Genomic DNA, 20077 nt, shown 5'->3' on the forward strand with positions numbered 1-20077 from the left:
TGGGACCTGCGTCGTAAGCCAACCTCCCCCTTGTACACATACATGTACACGCATGTACACACACACCAAAAATGTTTGACCCAGGGCCAGCCTCCGTCCTAAAACCCCCAAATTCTTTTTCCATTTAAGTGCTAATTCATGACAATGCCGTATATGATGGCTCTAAAATAGCCCGGTAAATGTCCTGTCCTTTTATAGTACTGGCCCTATTGTAAGCTCTGGCATGTGACAGGTCTGAGAGTGACACAATGTGTGACTTCGAGAGACTGGACAGGGATAAAGACCTGTGCGCGCTGGTGATCTATTCTGCAGCAGCCACCTCTTTCCTGTCTGTCTGTCTGTCTCCTTCTCTCCCTTTCTAAAGCAGCCCACCAGCAAACCAACATGCCTCCAAAGAAGCCTGAACCTAAGAAGGCCGAACCTAAGAAGGAAGAACCCAAACCAGCACCTAAACCAGCAGAACCAGAACCCAAAAAAGAAGTTGAATTTAACCCAGCTTCTATCAAAGTATGTATCTTTTAACCTGGCGTGGGATAAAGCAGGCTGTTGGGGCTTGGGTTCATGGTGGGTTTGGTGGTGGTGGTGTATTCAATGCTGTGAGATGACATTCTCCAAAAGCAGCTCTTGGTTTTAAGCAGAAAGTGAGCAGCAAAGGCAATTGCCAAAGGTAGAGTAAGAGTGGGAGCAAAATCGCTGGGGGAGTCTGCTAAACAGAGAAACTAAAAGCTGAATCTTATTTTATCTGAGGATGTTCAGCCCTGTTTGTGCTGTCTTATCCCTAAAATAGCAAATTTTATTGCATGCAAGACTCCCTGACCTCAGTGGGAAACTTAGTGATCTTCTGCAGGCGATGTTGGAGGTAGATGGTGGGAAGTTTAGATTGTACTTGGGGCTGACTACTGACTAACCAACGGCCAAGGTTAGATTGCAGGCTTGGAGGGGGCTTGGACAATGGATTGAATTCATTTCTCGCTGCCTGGAATGCATCACTTAGGTAGACATCACCAGATTGGGACTTCCTTAAAGTGAGCCAGTGACAGCTCCCGTGGTTTTCCAGAAAAAGCCCAACTGAATGGCAAAGAAACTGTGTGCTTATGTGTGTGTGTGTTGGAAGGCAGAGAGAAACTTGGGCAAAAATCCAGATTTCCTGCATGACTTGCTGCCTTCAGGTTCTGCTCCAAGGATTCCTCCAAAGGGCATGAGACTTCCTTCTCCTTCTCCTTCTCCTTCTCCTTCTCCTTCTCCTTCTCCTTCTCCTTCTCCTTCTCCTTCTCCTTCTCCTTCTCCTTCTCCTTCTCCTTCTCCTTCTCCTTCTCCTCGAGAAGTCTCTGCTGGAAAGAGTCACTGCTGATCTCAGCAGCATTTGCTGAAGTTTCGCTCAAATGTGTAAGGACAAGCTTATATTTCCAAAGTCATTTCAGAAGTAAGTTTTGAGAGAATTTGGGGTCACTAATCCTCAGCTGTCTAACTGGCATCACATTGCCCTTTCAGTGAACTACTCCAGTGATAGGAAACTGCCAATGTTTAGGGAACACTCAGAGTTTTAAAGCCGTGAAGTAGATAATTCAGGTGAAATTACGCTGGAGATCTTGCTTCCCTCCAAAATGCTTTTTTCATGGGAATCGTCCCTTCAGCAGATATCTGAGAGTGACTCTTTTATTTCAAAAGAAATTTCTCTCAGAGAGTGATAAGGAGAAGAAATTTATAGAATTGGAAATGAATATGAAATGGACTGTCAAAGAGTGATCTCCTGACTTATAAAACTGCAATAAGCAAACAAAGATCTAAAAATGAGTAGTTCCTCTTTGCTCCTTCTGCAATGTCAGAGACCCCTGCGTGCATCTTTAGGAATATCTTTCCCATAGTGTTTGCACAGTAAGTACCTCATGACAGGTAGACATTGCAAGACATAGCAAGATTTCTTTTCAAGGTATTGTCCTTTGGGAATTGTCCTTTGGGAAAAGGTGTTGCCCTCAGGAAAAAGAGCTTTGCATAATCTCACAGGTTAATTTCTTATGGGGATTTGGACCAGCCAGCAGCTGGGTATAAACCAGCATTATTTTGTGGATTAGTTTAAAGCAGCGAGATTCTTTCCTGTTTCTTACAAGGAATTGAGAAACCAACAGGGGAGTCGTGGTGATCACCTGTGTTTAAGGTGAACCAGAGGACAGGAGACAAGACTGGATAATGCCAAAGAAGAAAACGGACAGAGTTCCACTGCCATCCATGGAGCTGAGATGAGGGATGAAAGTCTCAGGGATCCTCTCTTGTTAGCTAAAAAATATAGTTTCTCCCTCAGGGAAACACAGAAACTATGTGAGACAGGGAACATGTTACTCTGTCACTTCAGCATGCCTCCTGAGTGCACCACAACAGGTCTCATGGTTTGCTTGTAAATCATGGGCTGCTGAAACCTTTTATTTCTTGCACACGGGAATGACTCTTGCATCTGGGGATTTCTAACAGAGGGAGTACTGAAAGTGCATTTGTCTTACCTTGAATCATAAACACCTTGCAATTCTTGTTGTTGAAATACTGGTGGGAAAAAAAAAAAATCATTTGTAACTATATCAAGAAAAAGTCAAATTACGAGGAATTCAGTTTTGAGCTAGCTTTTAAGGTAATGACATCAGAGTTATTGCTGTGGCTCTGAGAAGAACTTCCACCATGACCCTGGGCAAGTGGTACGTGGTGGGATCCAGCTCCCTGCTAGCATCTCTGTACTTGACATTCCTGCACTGTGAAAAGAGGAGGAGATAATTGCCATAACTTCTCTCTGAGGGCACGGAGAGCTTCAGCCAGGATACTGTGACATTGTGATAATGTTCAGCTGGGATACTGTGACACTGTGGTATGAAGGGCAACTAAATCCAGTGGAGAGATGAGTCGTAATTTAGAAATACAAATCCCTAACTGGTACCTCTCATACCTCTCTCATGCATCATTGTAGTCAAGACAGATTCAGGATCACCAAATACATTTTAGTCCAAACAGGATTTGAAACCAACTAATTTCTGCGCTTTTTTTTTTTTTTTTTTTTTTTTGAGTTTATTGACCTCACACTTCTTTATGCAAATTCTTATTTATTCCCTCCAGCACAGTTTGCACTTATGGACTCTTACGTTTTTTTAAAGTGCTAAAAAACATGTCTTAAGTTTCTAAAAAATAAGTAAACCCAGTACTCCTGTGATAACATCTCTTAATCTTTGCAGAGACTATTCCATTATCTGCTATATAGAAAACTGGACTAGTCAAAGTGCTGGTAGATGTTTGGGTCTGTTTGTTTGCTTTTTTTTCCAAAAGGGGAGATGATATTCTCTAGAGAAGTTTTCTGGGAATTTTTGAATTAAGTGTTTTTAATCAAAAAATGCTTTTGTCAAAATTGAAACTATTTGTGTACAGGGGCTGGGTCTGGCAAAGATACTGCTTCCTGCTTCATAAACCTAGCTCTGGTGGAGCTCAGGCCATCTGGTGTAGATCAGAATACCTCCCTAGATCATTGTACAACATTTAAAAAAAATGCTTTAATGAGTTTTGAAATTCTCCAAACATCCCATTTCTGCATTCCAGGATGAAACTGGATCTTGTTTTCATGCAGAAGACAATCAGTAGTTTAAAAAAAAAAAGGCGAGAAAAACAACCTCATATCAAAACAAAATGTTAAAAATTATCAAAATGCATCTTTTTATGGGAATGTCTCAAACTGTCAATATTAATTTTCAAACCTTATTGTGCAATTTTGTATTTGGAATTTTTAAACACTTTTTTTTTTTTTTTTTTTACGCTAAAAAGTCTCAAAAGTAAAATATTTATGTGGTAAAGTACTTCTTGTTTCAATTTTCCTGACTATTATAGTCTGCTGTCATGATAATGGTCTAAGAGCCTTATTTTGCACTCCAGAATCATATTAGATTTTCTTACCGTCTTTCTCTTGCTGTTTCATGGTTGTGGTCTATACTGGGTGTCTATTGGGTGCCAGTTACAGTGGCCTAAATGTTAGATACCTCCCCTCAAGTAAATGCAGTTATTCTAAAGTTTTAATGTTACTTACATACACATGTGAGTATAGGATTTGACTTAATACTTAGAAATTATCAAAATAGATAGTGATTGATCAAATGTTGTTTGCAACTTACAGAAAAAGAGGGTTTGGGGTTTTTTTGTTTCTTTATTTTTCTGTAACAGTTTGACTGAGTCCATGAGGAAGTCTTTTTTTAAGTGTTTCTCTAGAATGGTCCCATCCTGAAAAGATTTTGCAGCAATATATCTAATTTTCCATATATCTGATTAATTCCTACCTGAATTCTGTCTTTTAGCAGTGGGCACATTTTGCCAGAAATATATTCTGTTCTCCTGAAAAATAGTAATGCTGAAACAAAACAGGATTAAATTGGTATTGTTATGGACCCAGAAAATGGGATTGGCTCATCATCGATCTTATACAGATAATCTATAATCAGCCGAGACAAACTCTCTAGAGTTTAGTCCCTTGCAGTAATGCTAAACACCTATATTAGGAGGGACTGAATCATCCTTGGGAGATGCTGTTTATAGAGGGAGATGAAACAGGTATTTGGGAGTCAACATTTCAGCAGCTAAAATTAGCTGAGATGATGTCTGCTCAAATTCCAGTGAGTCCTGGGTGCAAAAAGGCCATGCAGAGACAGCTGGCCTATGTGAAGATGTGGAAGGGACATGGCTTACTATATAAAGTTATCCTTAATAACCACATTTTCCCTTGTCGTCACTTGATAAGCTCATTGTAGCAGCAAGCAGTAATACAGGTGCCTGGGGGAAAAAAAAAATAAAAAAATCATTGTTTATTTTTGTGGAGTACTGTGATCTTGAAGCCATGGGAACTCTGTGTTCCCTGAAAAGCCCTGCAGCGTTCTAAACATCTGCAGGGATACTTAAAAAATAAAAACGTCTTCCCTTTTTTCTGCAAGAAAACATGTAAGAGCATCAGGGATGGAATCAGACATGAGAGAAATAAGCAGGCGTCGTGCAGCACCAGTAAAGATGAGATCCTGCTGGACTTGCCTGTGGATCTCTGAAGCACGGAGCATGCTGCAGTGCGATAGCAGGGATGCAGATGTTCAGGGATGCATGCGTGAGCCTCCACTACAGCGTGCAGAGGGGCTGAGTAGAGGTCGAGGTGGCTGCAGTCTGGGGGAAGGGAAGCAAATGTCTCTTGGGGGACATGCATTGATTTTCATGGGGGGAAAAAACCCATTCAACAACAAATGCCTTGCTAGGTGGAATTGTCAGAGCAGTGTTTGGTGCCTTGCTGAAGAATTTTTTGTGGGGCTGAAGTGACTGAAATTATTATTTTGAGGTGAGTTTGGATGTGGGAGAAATGTATATGAGTTAATAGTGGACATACCTGTGAGAACAGCTCAGATGGGGGAATGAAAAAAACCAGGAGTTACTTTGTGGATAAAAAGGATTTTTTTTTTTTTTTTTTTTTTTGGGGGTGGTGGTGTTAAATGTGTTGCATTAGTGTGCATGAGAGAAAAAAAGTGTTCTATTAAACATGTGGCTACATTCAAGAAATCCAGTTTATGGGAGGAATGCATGTGTGTACTAGAGAGGGTGAAGCACCTTTGTGTGTGAAGAGGTACATGTGTGAGACGGAGGTTTTGTGGTCATGTTTTTGAGGAGTTTGTGTGTGCAGTCAGTAGCCATGGGGTGTGTGCCCTGATTTCTTGAAGTTTTGTAGCTACACGGGAGGTTTTGACTGTATCTCTAATTCAGAGAGAGGAATTTAGCTGCATCCCCGACCTCTGTAAGAAGAGGTGGGGAGTGTACAGGGGTGAAAGGTTTTGTAAGCGAAAAGGCTTCTTTATGAATAAGAAAGCTGAGATGCTGGCCCACTCGAGAGAGATTCTGAGTGTGCAAAAGTAGTATTTTATCTGGATGTGTGAGGAAACCAGACTATGAACTCATGGGCACACATCTCTTCTGGCGTGAGATGCTCAACAGCAGGTGACCTTGTAGCTGGCTGGTGACAGGAGGATAAGGTCATCTGCAACATAAACCCACAGAAAGCATGATACAACAGAAGTTTCTTAGGAAAGAGGGGGACTTTTCTTGCCAGAAAAAGTAATTTGCTGGGCTAAGGTCAGGACATCCCAGTGTGGGCGTGATTGGAATCTCAGCATATTGAAGAACACCTTCTCTGTGCTACAGCGAAAAGAGAAGCAGGTTTCTTCAAACCTATTCAACAATCTGTTTGACCCCTGCTTTACACCAGAAGAGCACAGCTCTATGTCAACAGTGCATGGGGTAGAAGGTGGTACGGAGCTGTCCCCAAGCCGCCCACACAGGGCAGCACAATACTCAGTGTGAGGACACTTTGTGTGAGTCTCTGAGTGAGCTGGGACATGCTAAAGGCATCCAAAATACAAATTGCTTGTCTGATACAGAAGAAAGCCTTTCTGGCTATCCCATGTGGTGTGCAAGTATCTTATCCAGTTCGGAAGAAATCATGTTTCTTTAGTAAGATGTGGAGTAAGGGGATGCAGGTCTTTGCCCACAGTGGGGTAAGGGGATGCAGGTCTTTGTCCACTGTGAAACTTGTCAGGATGCTAGATCTCCATGAGTTTGGCCAAACCTTCCCTGAGAATGATGTGGGAACACTTTACACGTGTCTACCTGAGCCTCCAAGATCAGGCAACAAGACAGCTGAAGGTGGCCACCATATGCATTCAACCTCCCAACACCCTCTTATCTTTCTCTCTCCAACCTATTTTTTCCCTTAGTTTCCTTCCTTTCAGGTGCTACATATTCCCATGGTCATCACCGTTACTATTATTGGCCTACAGTCCATCTCAGTAGAAATACTTTTAGAGAGCAATTTCCCTCCTGTGCTCACATATTTGAAGGTTTCTGAAGTGGGCAGACACATGCCAGGCTAAACCCAGCCCATGCTGGGCCTCTTTCTCTCTCAGTGGCTTCTTCCTGAGCCTTTCAAGCACAGAGAAATTTAAGTAGTGAGTCTTGATGAGGCCCCAGGCAAAAACAACTGAAAGTTTAGCAAAGAGATCCCATTGCAAACTCGTGGGAGTCAGTAGGAAATTTTTCCTTTTGCATTTTATGGGATTTACCTCTGAATCACTGTTCCTGCTATGGACCAGTGCTCTGACGAGGTGTGAGAACTTCTGTAAGCTGATTGTGGTTTATTTTTAATTTAGTGAGCGACAAATGCCTCTTAGGTGTGTGCTCAGAAATTGCATTGACTGGCAAAATATCTTCAGATGCATAGAAAGAACTCCCTTTTCAGCACAGTAATGGGACAAACTCCTGTAGCTCCAGAGATTTCAGATGCCACCTGTCTTAAATACCAGATATCTTTCTTAGTATGGGATGTATCTTTATTTGAAAGCGGAAAAAGTCCAGCCTGACTTCTAGGGGAGGGACCTAGATATTTAGCTTAGATGAGATGGCTATCTCAGCTGGTTATAGTGAAGAAAAACCAGCTCCACTGTGAAACCTTTGGCTGCACAAATTGGAGTTACTATCTCAAGCACAGGCTCTTAGTGGACTACCCAGATAAATGCATAAAGTCCCTGGAGGTTTGGATTGCTTTATTCAAAGTTTTCACAACTAATGAACAGTATGACCCACTGCCCTCTTGCACTAGAATGCTAATAAACCAAAGTTCCCTCATACTCTTGGGTTGGGCACAAGAGAAGAACCATAAAAGAGTAAAATGGGAGAAATTCCATTCAGTTGGAATAATCAGAATATCCAGGGTCCTCTGCCCTGCTCAGCCTACACTAAATAGAAATATGAGGATGAGTGAAGAAGACCAAAGGCTCCTGCATGATCTATTGGCATTTCATGTCACTGAGTGTGGTGAGTACTTGTTTTAAAGAGCTTAAGGCTGTTTAATCATCTAATTGGACATCTTATATGCAGATTTTTACTCATGTGAGCTCTACTGAGCCCAAAGATTAGGGAAAAGCATTTTGGGCCCAATGACTGAAAAGAAAGATAAAATTGGGCTTCACCTGCTGTATTTCAGGCATCTACAAGTTAGATATTCAAGACTGAGCTCATCTCTTCAAGATCCCATTACAGCTGCTAAATAGAAACAGGTGCTTTCAGAAGTTCATTCATTTCACCCAAAGATGAGCATCTAAGATAGACTGAATAAAGCAGTGGTAGAGAAGAGGGCTCTCTGAAGTATAGGCACACTTGAGCCATGATCTGGATGCAGTGAAGAGCCCTGACAGCTCTTTTTATTTTCTCCAGATAATGAGAACTGCAAATACTTGGTGCTCACCAGTAGAACACTGCCAGACCTGGACTGTGCTTGGATTCAAGCCAGTAAAACTATCTGGTTTGTACGATGCTGTATAGATCCACTGGTTTGGATTTCTACCAGTGTGGGGACTTTTTCACAGTATGGTTATTGGCTGCTGAATGTTAACTCTTCTGCCTAAAGCCCTGCTCTAAAAGAAGTGATGGACCTACTCCAAAATCCTGGCTCTGGGCTGACCATGGAGGGGAATAGATCTGCAGGATCCCAAACCTGAGCAATCTCTACCGTGTCTGAAAGAAAATCCTGCATCCATCACCCCCATGAAGCTGAGGGGGAATCCTAATTCAGTAGTCTATCGTCCTTCCTAGGAAAAACTTGAGGATTTCAGGTCATGGTGGGCAGCAATGGCTTTGAGAGGGAGCTGGAAAAGGACCATCCTGCAAATTCGTGAGAGCTAAAGTCTGCAGCATAGCACTTTCCAGTTATAAATGGTGCTTTCTCCCATCCTGTCTCATGCCATCTGTGTAGTGGAGGGTGCAGAGGTCCGATGTTTCACGATTTACTCACACACAAGTGTGCACAGAGAGGGGAGCTAAGATGGAGGATGCTGTCAGGGCTGTCAGCAGTCTCTGTTCCCTCTCCAAAGGCTCCCATCCGTCGAGGCTGTTGTATGCAGCTACCACAGGTATTTCTCAGGAGTCAGTGGCTGAGACGTGCTGCCTTATACATAAAAATCAGATGATGGTCAAACTTATAATGCCCCATTAACAATTTACTTCAGTTCTTCTGGATGGACCCTAGAGAAAAGCATAATTAAAATGCCATGATGCCATAGCACGCTTCTGAAGGAAGCTCTGATCCTTTATTCTCTCCTTTATTTATCACAATCCATGTCAGCCTGGAAGCACAGGATGTTCCCAGCCAGGCTGGCCATTGTGTAACAGCTTTTAATAATGGAGAGAGCACCTTTGTCCCTCCTGTCCCTTCCTTCGGAGGGGATGGCCCCAGGTTGACATGAATTTGGAAGCTTGCTTGACAGAAATGAATCAGTGACTGAAAGTGTAGAGGGTATTTCAACATTAAGGAACAACCTGTAGCCTTCACCCAGTGAAATGTTTCATCAGAAGAAGGGATGTGGGATGGATGGCTGGGGCAACACCAAAGCAGTGATCCCTAAGAGGTGCAGGCCAGGATGAGGAATGGCAAAGAAATATGAAGATGTTAAGAAAGCATGCATTAAAACACAGCAAAAGGGTTTCTTTGTGGTATATTCCACTCATTCTTAGGGCCAAAACCCAAATAGTACTGGAAATCAAAAAAACTTTCCAGATGAATTTTCTAGTCCAATGAAAGTCTGGCTATCTTTGTATATCTCTCTTGTTCACAGAGCTGGGTGACATTCCTCGTAAAAGTACTTTTTGGGGAGACTTGAAAAGTGCAGTTTGATGGTACGGGAATGTTTTGCAAATACACACAGATTTTGTGAAGAGATTTCAAAAAAAATCTGAAAAGGGTAAGGAAAATTACCAGTTTCAAATTTTGAATTAATTCCGTGGTTAGATTTTTTTTTTATCTGAAGCAACCATTAATTTTGGAGGGTTCTTTCCTTATATATATATATATATATATATATATATATATATAAACAAAAAACGAACAAGCAAAAACAAACAAACAAACAAAAAAACCCCACCCAGAAATCTTTAATGGTTGAAATTACTGCAGTTTGGGCAAAAGAGAATATTTTGACCAACCTGGAACAATTTTTCTCCCTCATTTCCAACTAAAACTGTCATCAAGTAGAACACAAACTCAAACCTGTTTTCATTCTTAACTAAAATGTCTTTTTCTCCGAAAATTTGGAAATTATTCAGTGGAACCCTAAAACGCATAGTAGTATGATTATTTTTAAAAACCTTTTTTTTTTTTTTTTTTTTTTCTAGACAGTTTCCTCTTCCAACTCTTTGTTATGCAGCTGCCAAAAAATAACTTTGCTGCAATGTCTGATGTCTGTGGCACAGGGATGTACAAAACCAAATCTGTAAACAGCTCAGCTTGGTCTGAGGGACGTAGAGAGATGGAAACCTGTCAATTTTCATATGTTCTTTTTTATTTGAAATAACTCAGAGTTGTAGCATTACTGAATCCTCAGGCCTTGGAGCATTTAAAGCAAAATGTGCAGCTTTCTGAGTCTGTGTCCGGACTGCTGAGAGACAGAAGCACAGAGGGATTTTCTGAATGTGGCTTTCCTTAGTCTGTCATGGAAAAGAGAAGATTTCTGTTAGTGGGTCTTAAAACCCATTAACCTTATTTGCCTAATACAGAAGAAAAGGCTGTGGCACTGGTTAAACCCCATCCAAGGGTAGCCCAGCTTTACTGAGTCATTTGAAATGATCTAAAGTAAGATTTTCTGCAAGCACAGATAGGGTTTATTTTTCATCTCCCACTACATTTCCCCTCTGCATGTTTCACATCTTTATCTGTCCCGCGCTATCATACACCCCTTGTCTCTCTGCAGTATCTCCCAGCCTGTTTTTCACTTCTGCATCAAGCACTGAAATCATGCAAAGCAAAGAACTGAGCAAAATAAAGAGTTGGTTTGAAAGGGTTTACACTGCTCTCAGCAGGGTGATTTTAATGCACTTCTTATTTTCCCCGGTTCGTTTTCTCTTTTCAGTCATTGTCTCAGGCAAACTAGGACACAAGAGGTTGTTTATTTTTGCTTTGTCACCAAATAAACTTTGCAACTTTTTGAAAAGAATGGGGGGGGGGGGGGAATGAGAGAATAACAAATAAGCCCTGTTTTGACAGTTTCTGGGGTTTTCAAGAGGCTCTGCAGCAGGTCCTGACCTAGAAAGCCCTTACAGCAATACGTCCTGCCATGGAAATTTATCTTCTGAGATCTCAGCCAACGTGTTTGTCTGTTTCTCCAGCACGTGGTGTGGATGTGGCCTCTGTAGGCTTGTTTGCATGTCTTTAGTTGTGCGTAAGGGTAGGTTTTCTCTGATTTATAGATGGGCAAGCAAGCAACATATCGGTGTGGAGATCTCGTGCGATGGGGGTGTGTGCCTGTAGGTGGGAAGCGAGCGAGAGCTGCCTGGCCTGCAGCTTCACCATCGTCCCTCCAGCCTTGCCTTTTCTTTTTCCTCTCTCCAATCTGCCCCTTGATGAGCAGGGAGTTATTAAAAGCACACTCTGGATATGGAGCAGCTCTGTAATAAGATCTGCATTTCTCACATAGCTGCTAAACCTCAATCAATATGGTTTTAATCACCATTTGTGTAACATGCAATAACTATTAAATTTAAATTAAATGCACAGCGCAGAGCATGCAGAAAGCCCTGGCCAAAGTGCTAACTTTTCCCAAGTTGCTGGAAAGAGTCAGAGTATTTATTCCTCTCATAAACCAGTTAAGGCTTAACTTGGAGAAGGGGAAAAAATGTTGAGAGTAGCTATAGGAAGGATGAGGGTGGAGACAAACAGTGGCTCTTAACAGCAACAGAAACTTTGGGTTTCCCCTAACTTTTACAAAGACAATAGTGTTTGGGTAGAGGTGCCTGGGTGCACTTTTCCCCAGTGTCTGTGCTGACAGGATGGAAAAAGGCATTAGTGGGTATTCCCTGCGGGGAGCGGAGCCACACAGGTTGTGAGTTGGGTGGGAACGTGACTCAGACGAGGATGGGCTGCCTTCCCTCCTGGTCCTGCATCCCATCCCTTCCAGGGCCGGGCTGCTTCCCAAACTGTCATCAAGTCCTTGCCATGCTGGACAAGGGCAATGCATCTTCATGTGAAATGCATTCCCAAGTGAAAAAGCTTCTCTGTGCAAGTCCCAGTGGTGATTTTGGGAGGAGACATCTTGGGTAAAGACTTATTTCTGCACTTACATTCTCCAGAAGAAAAGTGGGGATAGTGATCATTGTATCTCTGGGTTTTCATGAAGGGTTTTGATGTGTCAGAAGAGTAGAGCTGATATAAATACCTAAATCCTGCTACAAAGCAGTTCCCCTTGACAGCAGGAAAAGGCAGAGTGTATCTACAGTGATTTTCAGGCAGAGTTGTGCCATGGGTACCTGCTCCGGACTGGCCCAAACCAGGGTAACCAGTTAGTTCTGCACCAAAATACATGGCCTCAACTGATGAGAACCGGTCACCTCGCTGCACAGGCTCTGGGACTTTGAGCCTGAAATCATCCCAGCCTCTCCTAAAGCTGTAATGTCTCTGAATAGTCTCAAAGTATAGAGTTTTCTGATGTTAGATTAGTAGTGAGCTCCTTCACCTCCATCTTCTTTCCTCCCCCAGCCCAGGGACTGATCTGTTTACTCAGACTTTGTTGTAAGGTTTCCAAGTGGCAAAAGGATTGGTTAAAGCACAGGTAGTACTAAAACTACCACCAGCAAAACAACAACAAAGCATAACTCCTAACAATATTTCAGATATATATATATTCTCATATAAAACTATTATATGCTGGCCAGTCTAAAGAAGTGGAAAGAAATATGGGAAAGGAAATGAATGTAATATTAGTAGAGGGGCAATGCCAATGTAATCTCCAGAATGTTAGGGGTTTTTTTCCCTGCTAAGCAAATTTCCTTCTTGACTTTAATTTCACATCTCATACACGGCATTGTTCCCTCCCCTGCCCTATCTGCAATCTGAATCCTAAAAAAGCAGACAAGCAGAGAGGAACTCACCTAAATTTAAACTGAAATCATCATGCTATGCTCGGGCTATGTGGTCAGCTTGCAGCCCAGATCTCTTTGATGAGATAGCTGCTTCCCAGAATCCCAGCCATGGCCAGGGAACTGGATGTTACTGCTGCTAATAAGAGGGATCAGGAGAGCTTTAACGGCTTTTACTTGTGAATGCTGTCCATGTCATGGATTCCCAGGAGGGGTCAATCAGCATAGCTCCCTCCAGTCATGCATGCACCCGTACTGATTTATCCCAGCTGAACATCTGCATCTTACTTTTCCAAAGATCTGTGCTCCACATCCAAAAGATCCTATAGATTCAAAAATATCAGTGCAGGTTTATACCAGTCCTTTATAAACCATCATCTCTCACTTCTGGTTTCTCTGACTGCCTTGGGGGTTAACGTATGGGTATGGTTATCAGTGTGACTTGCGCGTACTATATATATTAGGAAAAAATTCTTCCCTGTGAGGGTGGTGAGGCCCTGGCACAGGTTGCCCAGAGCAGCTGTGGCTGCCCCCTCCCTGGAAGGGTTCAAGGCCAGGTTGGACGGGGCTTTGGGCAACCTGGGCTAATGGAAGGTGTCCCTGTCCATGGAACTAGATGAACTTTAAGGTCTCCTCCAACACAAACCATTCTGACCATTCTGACATCTATATATATGTAGTAAGTATGTATATAAAAATATATAGTATGTGTATGTGTGCATAGACATGGGTAGGAAAGAAATGTGGGTGTGCATTTATGTATATTCATATGTAAATATGAATCAATACACACATCTATAGATAGATAGATATACATGAGCAAACATTTACACCCATGCATACACCCCTATGCAGTTTCTTTTCTTTATCCTAATGCTTGGTGCATGTGTAAGCACACACTGTAGCCATGCAAAGTGTCTGCACGGCCAACTCTGGGACCACTGCCCCCCTCCCAGACCTCCACTAGGTACAGGAGAGCTGAACCCCTCAGTCCATCCTGCCGGGATTGCTCTGGGAAGGATGGTGGAATCCAGCCGGAGCCAACCCAACCTCCAGCCTACACAAGCTTCTCTGCTCCAGCAAACTTACACATCCAAGCCCCAGAATAGAAACAGTGACAATCCGTCGATTGTGTTTTCTGGGAAGCAGCAGAACATCGCAGCCGCAGCTGAAAAATCTCCTGCGAGAAGTCTGCTCCTGTGAATGATCTTAGAAAAACAAACCAGTTTATAACCCACCCAGCCTTATAAAAACAGCAATGGGAAGCAAGGAAATTAAGGAAAAGGCATCACTGAGAACCCAGCTATGGTTAAAAGCAGCCTCACAATAACTGCTGAGTGCTGGGGGGGGGGGGAAGAAAAAAAAAAAGATAAAGTATTGGTAAGGAAAACAGCTCAAACTTTTCACTGTTTGTGGTTACTGCTGACTAGTAGGTAACAGTCACAGCCTGGCAGGGGGTAAAAATGTTCTCTGTCTTTGATTTAATGGTTGCAAAAACACCACCCCCATAATGCACCCGCCTGTGTCTAGAAATGAAATATCGTTGAATGTCAAACTGCGTGGTGACAGCACTTTATAAACATGGCGACTGAATCTACCTCCAATATCCTTGTGTGTGACGGCAGGAGCTGGCTGTATTAAGTGTGAAAGGACGTTGGGGACCGAGGCTGTGGGACACGCACAGACCCTGTGGGTCTCTGGGGAAACTTATTTTTCAGTGTCACCTTGCAGGCTCTCCTGCAAAGCCTGGAGAAAACCCTCATAGGTCAGAGAACTTGTTAATATGATGAGGTTTTGGACATCGACACCATTGTAAGTGGACCAAAAAGAAGCCAGAACAAAACTCTGAAATGTCAGCTCCAATTGCTGTTGTAGGAAACTTCAGAGTTGGCTTCTTTCTACATAAATAAATAAACCTCTAAATCAAGCAAAGGACCCCATCAGGCTGAACAAAAAAGGAAAATCTTGTGATGGCAGGGAGAGGGTTCCTTCTTCTTTCTTTTTTTTTTCTGTCAGAATTTGACATTTCAATACAAGGTCAGGATTTAAAATTTCTGTCCTCTTGACCAGTGTCCCAGATGAGGGTCAGCTTTTTGAACTTGGTCTCTCTGCTGATGCTGAGGGCAGGCAGGAACATCCAGTCCGGTTGTGGTTACATAGTAAGATCAGAGCACGTTGTTTTTCATCTCACAATGAATAATGTGCTGCTTCAGAAAATAATTTAAAAAAAAAAACAAAACCAAACAACCAAAACCAACACCCGGAGTATGAAGTATAGCAGATATTAATTTATACTCTTGAATTTTCTACGGGGAAGTTTTGGCCCATTTGCAACTGGGGCTGGGTTATAGTGTGATTATTTTGGGAGTGGCATGTGTGCTGTGCCTGCCAGCTTCATGAAACCAAGGCAGAGCTCTCCCTATTGCCAGCACGTTATCATGGTGACTCTTTGGCAGCTCAACCCTGTTGTGGTTTGGGTTTGTTGTTTTTTTTTTTTTTTTTCCAAGACAGTTGCAGGGCAAGGGGTGTGACATTTTAAAGGGGTCCAGCTACTGTTTGATTTTGCAGAAGCTATGAGGATGGACTGGATTTGTTGAGGGATGACTGGGGGATAGCTACAATGAGGATGATGGAGAAAAACAACACCTTTGGGACAGAACTGGGAGAGTATGATGTTTACATCATGTTGCTGTGTGAACCCCATGATGTGGGGTTGTGTGAGGGAATGTCTGGGAAAAAATATTTTCTACCCAGGACACTGAAGCTCTTTTGCATCTGTTTTGGGGCTGTAAACCACTGTCAGATTAGACACTGGAGGAGGAAAAGCACAGGAGGTGGTTGTGGTGGCTGATGCTGTTGGTGGAGGTACTTTGCCAAGGTGTTTTGTTTCTTGGGGGACGTCATTGTGTACAAGCAAGACTTTCAGCTTCCACATCCAAACCCGACTCCTTTACTACCAGGAGATTTTTGCTTCACAGATGCCCTTCTGCTACATCTTGCCTGAGACCCATCAAGCTAATTTCACTTAGGCCAGCTTAATGCCTCACACGGTCTCGCTCACTACTAGCATGACTGACGTGTCAATCAGCAACCTAGAGGTGTTACACAACTGTGTCATCTGAGAGCAAAATAAGCTAACCAAAGTTGTTTTCAGGCTTGGTGGGGGAATTAAAATATTAAAAGAAACCAGCTTGCATTTGCAGGAGGAGGATTCAGCAACACACAAAAAACCCACAAAAATTCTTCTTTGGCAACTCGAAATGACTATGTTCAGCCCCAAAAGAATTGTTTTGGTAGGGTTGGGAGTGATCTAACGTGGGGGTGGGGTGGGGTGGGATTTTTAAAGTTTATTTTACATGAAATATGCCATGTTAATGTAAAAATATTTGAATTTAAAATTAAAACAAACAAACAAAAAAAAAAGTTGCCAGTGTTTACAAAACAAACATTTGATTTTGGAAATGAAAGACAAAGTGAAAGGCATTTATGTCAAAATAATAAGTGTAATTATGATAATGCCTCATTTTTTTCCCTTATTTTAAACCGTTTAACCAGCACCTTCCACCATATCATAGCCACCAAATGTATTACCTGGTGACTAATTTTTCCTGTCCAGTTTGAGACCTTCCATCTTAAGACAATCATATTACAAGGGGCACAAGTGCAATATTGTTCCATAACTACGTGTGGAATGGTGGAATTCACCTGTCCCCATACATGACGGCTGAGAGGTGCACGTTCTTCCTTCTTAGCACCCACTTACCAGGAGGTTTGAGAGCCTGAAGACCCCAGGAAGTGTTGCAATGTGGTCCACAAGTTGTATCTTTGGGGTTCTTCTCCATCAAACACCCAACCCACAAGACATTGCCTACTTTGAACAGACAGCACAGGCAATGTCTGACCTCTCATACACCCCAGGCTCCCCTCCAGGATTTAGCAGAGGGTATTTTTTAAGGTTTTTTAATGTCTTCCATGGTTGCGAACATCTGAACAAACATCTGCTGGTGAGGCTGGTGAAGGGGGGACTTGCAGAGAAGGCAGGAAGCCAGCTGTCAGTAAATGGTTGGAGAATCCAAAACCATGTTGCTACAGGGAGAACAGTCAGTCTACAGAGTGTTTTATATTTCTAGCACTGGCCGTTGCCAGAAGCTCAGTTCTCTAAAGTGGCTGTGTCATTCTCCTGTCAAGGTTCTGGAATTTCCCTTTGCACTCCGGAAAGTTGCGGCGACACATTCCACATCCAAGAAAGGGAGATATCAATTTATAGTCCACTGCCAGAGTTGGAAAAGCACAGTGATTGAAAAGTGCGCGGGTCCTTAAACCGCAGAAGGTGTTTACAAGAAAGTAAGAAGCAAGGGGATGTGAAACCCTACCAAGGAACTGCCACTCAGTGCTCTAGCTCAGGCTGAAGGTGCCGAGCATCAGTGCCAAATGTGAGGCTGCTTTGAGTCGCCATGTGCTTGGACAAACTTCCTGCAAAGCTGAACCTGTGCCCTGGAGACTTATCCAGGCCGTGGTTCCCCACTTAGTGAGGATTCAGAGCACAATAGTATGGCTGAGCAGATTTAGTCTGAGGTTCAGGATTGTGTTGTATTTCTTTCCTTAGGCTAGGAACCTCATGGGTTCCCCAAATCCATTTCTCAGTCTCTCCATAGACCTTCACACACACCCCTTCACACCTTCAGTGCAATTAACCTACTTCAGCTCTCTCTCTCTCCATCTCTGTCACCACCTGGGAGCATCCCATGGAGTGACTCTGAGACTCAAACCAGTGCTTCCTAACCCCAAACCAGACACTGCTGCTTCACACAAGGTTTTTACATCCACTTCTTGAGGGACCAAGGTGAATCAAAAGCCACAACATGGCAGACCTCATCCAGGCTTATTCCAAAATAGAGACCGGGAAGCCATAAAGTCTGCTGAAGTTATAGCAGGAGCAGTGGTGATATACTGCTGTAATTTTTCACTTCTTGGGAAAACTAGATAAAAGAAAGATTCAGGGTGACAATCTTCTCATGGAAAGACTCCAGGCTAGAGAAAAAAGTGCTTGTGTATTTCCTTATGTAGCAGCATCCTATGCATGAGCTTGACAAAGACTGCCTTTTTAATGAAAGGCTTCACCAATTCAGCTGAAAATAATGGTTGATTTCTATTTTCACTTCACTTTCATTATCAGTGTAGTTATGTATTGTAGAAGGTCAACAGATAATTTCTCCATGTGAATCCCAAACAATATATTTGTTGCCATTTCAAAATGACCTGTCATTTCAGTCCAACTTGATACAATTTTTCTTCCGAAAACATTGAGGACCAAACATAAAACGGAGAACACAGACTATCAATAGAATTTTATGGTTGTGTTTCTGTTCTGCGAAATGTTCACTGTATTTTATCTGTTCCCCGTGAGACCAGGTAGAACATCTTGTACTCTTGTGTGTACAGCTCATATGCTACTAGTCAAGTGTCTACGTGCTGTACTTTGCCTTCCCTCCCATCAGACCATGAGCTGAGTAGAAATAATGAGCAGTCCTTGAGGCAACCCTGGGAGCTAAATGTAGATGTACCAAAAGAGTTTCAGAAGGCAGAGGAGATGAGAGATCAGGAGTGACTATTAAACAACAGTAAGGGATGGAGCTGTGTGAGACTTGACCACATGTTAAGGTTTGCCCATGGGCAAGTGGAGTTTATGTATACATCATAATTACTCTGCACAGAAAGTGATGGGAGAGCGGATGATGGAATGATGTATATTAATAGGTTTAGAAAGGTCTTAGTGGAAAAAAAAAAAATCACAGGCTTGTAAAATATAAATGTAACCTCAACACGATGATACTGATCTTGATGTCTTTCTTTCTGGGCCTCTTTTCATCTGCTGCTTTTCTGCCTCTTAGATTGGTCTCCTAATTGCACAGTTAAAAAACCCCAACCTTCACCAAAAGTAGCCCTGCCACGGCTAAGTGAAAACCTTGTTGTTTTTATTAAGATTCCTCAGAAGACTGTGAAACAAGAAGAGTATTTTTTCTTTTCTGGAGGGGTTCCTTGCTTGCATTGTCTAAATGCTTTCCCCCAGATAACCTGACTGCTGGTTAGCAACAGTTTTATTAATAGGACTTACTTCAGACTGAGTTATGTCTGACTTATCATGCACAGAGCTATGTTCTTGATTGAGATACAATGGGTTTATAAAAAAATTCCCTGAGATATGAAGCTGTGAATGACATTAACAGTGCAAAGGCGTGCATGCGTCCCCCCTGCTGTCTCTGGGACAAAATCAGCGTAATGCTATTGTTTAAGCAAAGAGAACACTAGTATTTGGGCTACAGCTGATGACACCAGTGACCAGGTGACGGGCCACCCCAAAGCTAAGACTGCTAAAACAGCAGGGAAGCTGTCATAACACTTCTTATTTGTTATGGAAAGGATTTAATTCAGACATCTGGTATCTTCAGAGGACATGCAGCACAGACACACACACCAGGGCAGGACACAAGTGGAAAGAGATTTGCCACCAACAGCTCTATCTCTCATATGGATTTGTATCAAATACAACCACTGTAAGCTTGGTACTGTGGATGCTTCATAGGAATGTCCTTGCTTTAAAACCTCAGTTTCCAACAGAAAAAATGCTAGGGGAAACTCAATTCTGCTGAAGTGACAGTATATTTTAAACAAACAAACAAACCAACCCCCAAGGGAAATCATCCTAGTCTACTTCCAAGGAACAGGAGAATGTAAAGACGTATCTTGGAAAGCAAGTTCATGTTAAGCCTGCGGTTTTGCAACCTCCAGCTTTGGGTGATGAGGGCTGCTCAGCTTACTGAGCTCAGTGAAGTGTGGGATGATGCTGGTGTAAGTGCCTGGGGGCAGGAGTGGACCTGAGCATTGGAGATACCACTGTGGGCTTTCAGTCCCTTGGATACTCATTGCAGTAGAGCAGCAAAAGTAGATCTGCCTCAGAGAATGGGTATGGGGGCCACTGTCTGTGGCTGCACCTTTGCCCACTGCTTGCCTTAGCCTGACCCCATTTTTACAGCCTGTCCTCTGGATCCCTTCTGCCTGGGTTCTCTGGGACAGTGAATCTATTGTCCTCATGGACAGATGCACCCTTGCTCTTGGTACAAGGAGATGGCTT

General features: G+C 42.7%; 1 protein-coding gene across 2 annotated transcripts in view; it reads left to right on the forward strand.

Annotated features, from left to right (window-relative positions):
- The first annotated feature begins 277 nt into the window (after positions 1 to 277).
- Positions 278 to 20077, forward strand: part of MYL3 (myosin light chain 3) — a 38418-nt gene continuing 18618 nt past the window's right edge. The window contains exon 1 of one of the 2 annotated variants that reach the window (XM_074901063.1): positions 278 to 507. In XM_074901063.1, coding sequence (XP_074757164.1) covers positions 385 to 507 — 123 coding nt within the window. In that variant the 5' untranslated portion in view covers positions 278 to 384. The remainder of the gene's footprint in view (positions 508 to 20077) is intronic. The other variant, XM_074901062.1, reaches the window with a different exon arrangement.

The sequence above is a fragment of the Athene noctua genome, chromosome 2 (assembly GCF_965140245.1).
Source record: "Athene noctua chromosome 2, bAthNoc1.hap1.1, whole genome shotgun sequence".
In the NCBI taxonomy this organism is placed as follows: Eukaryota; Metazoa; Chordata; class Aves; order Strigiformes; family Strigidae; genus Athene; species Athene noctua.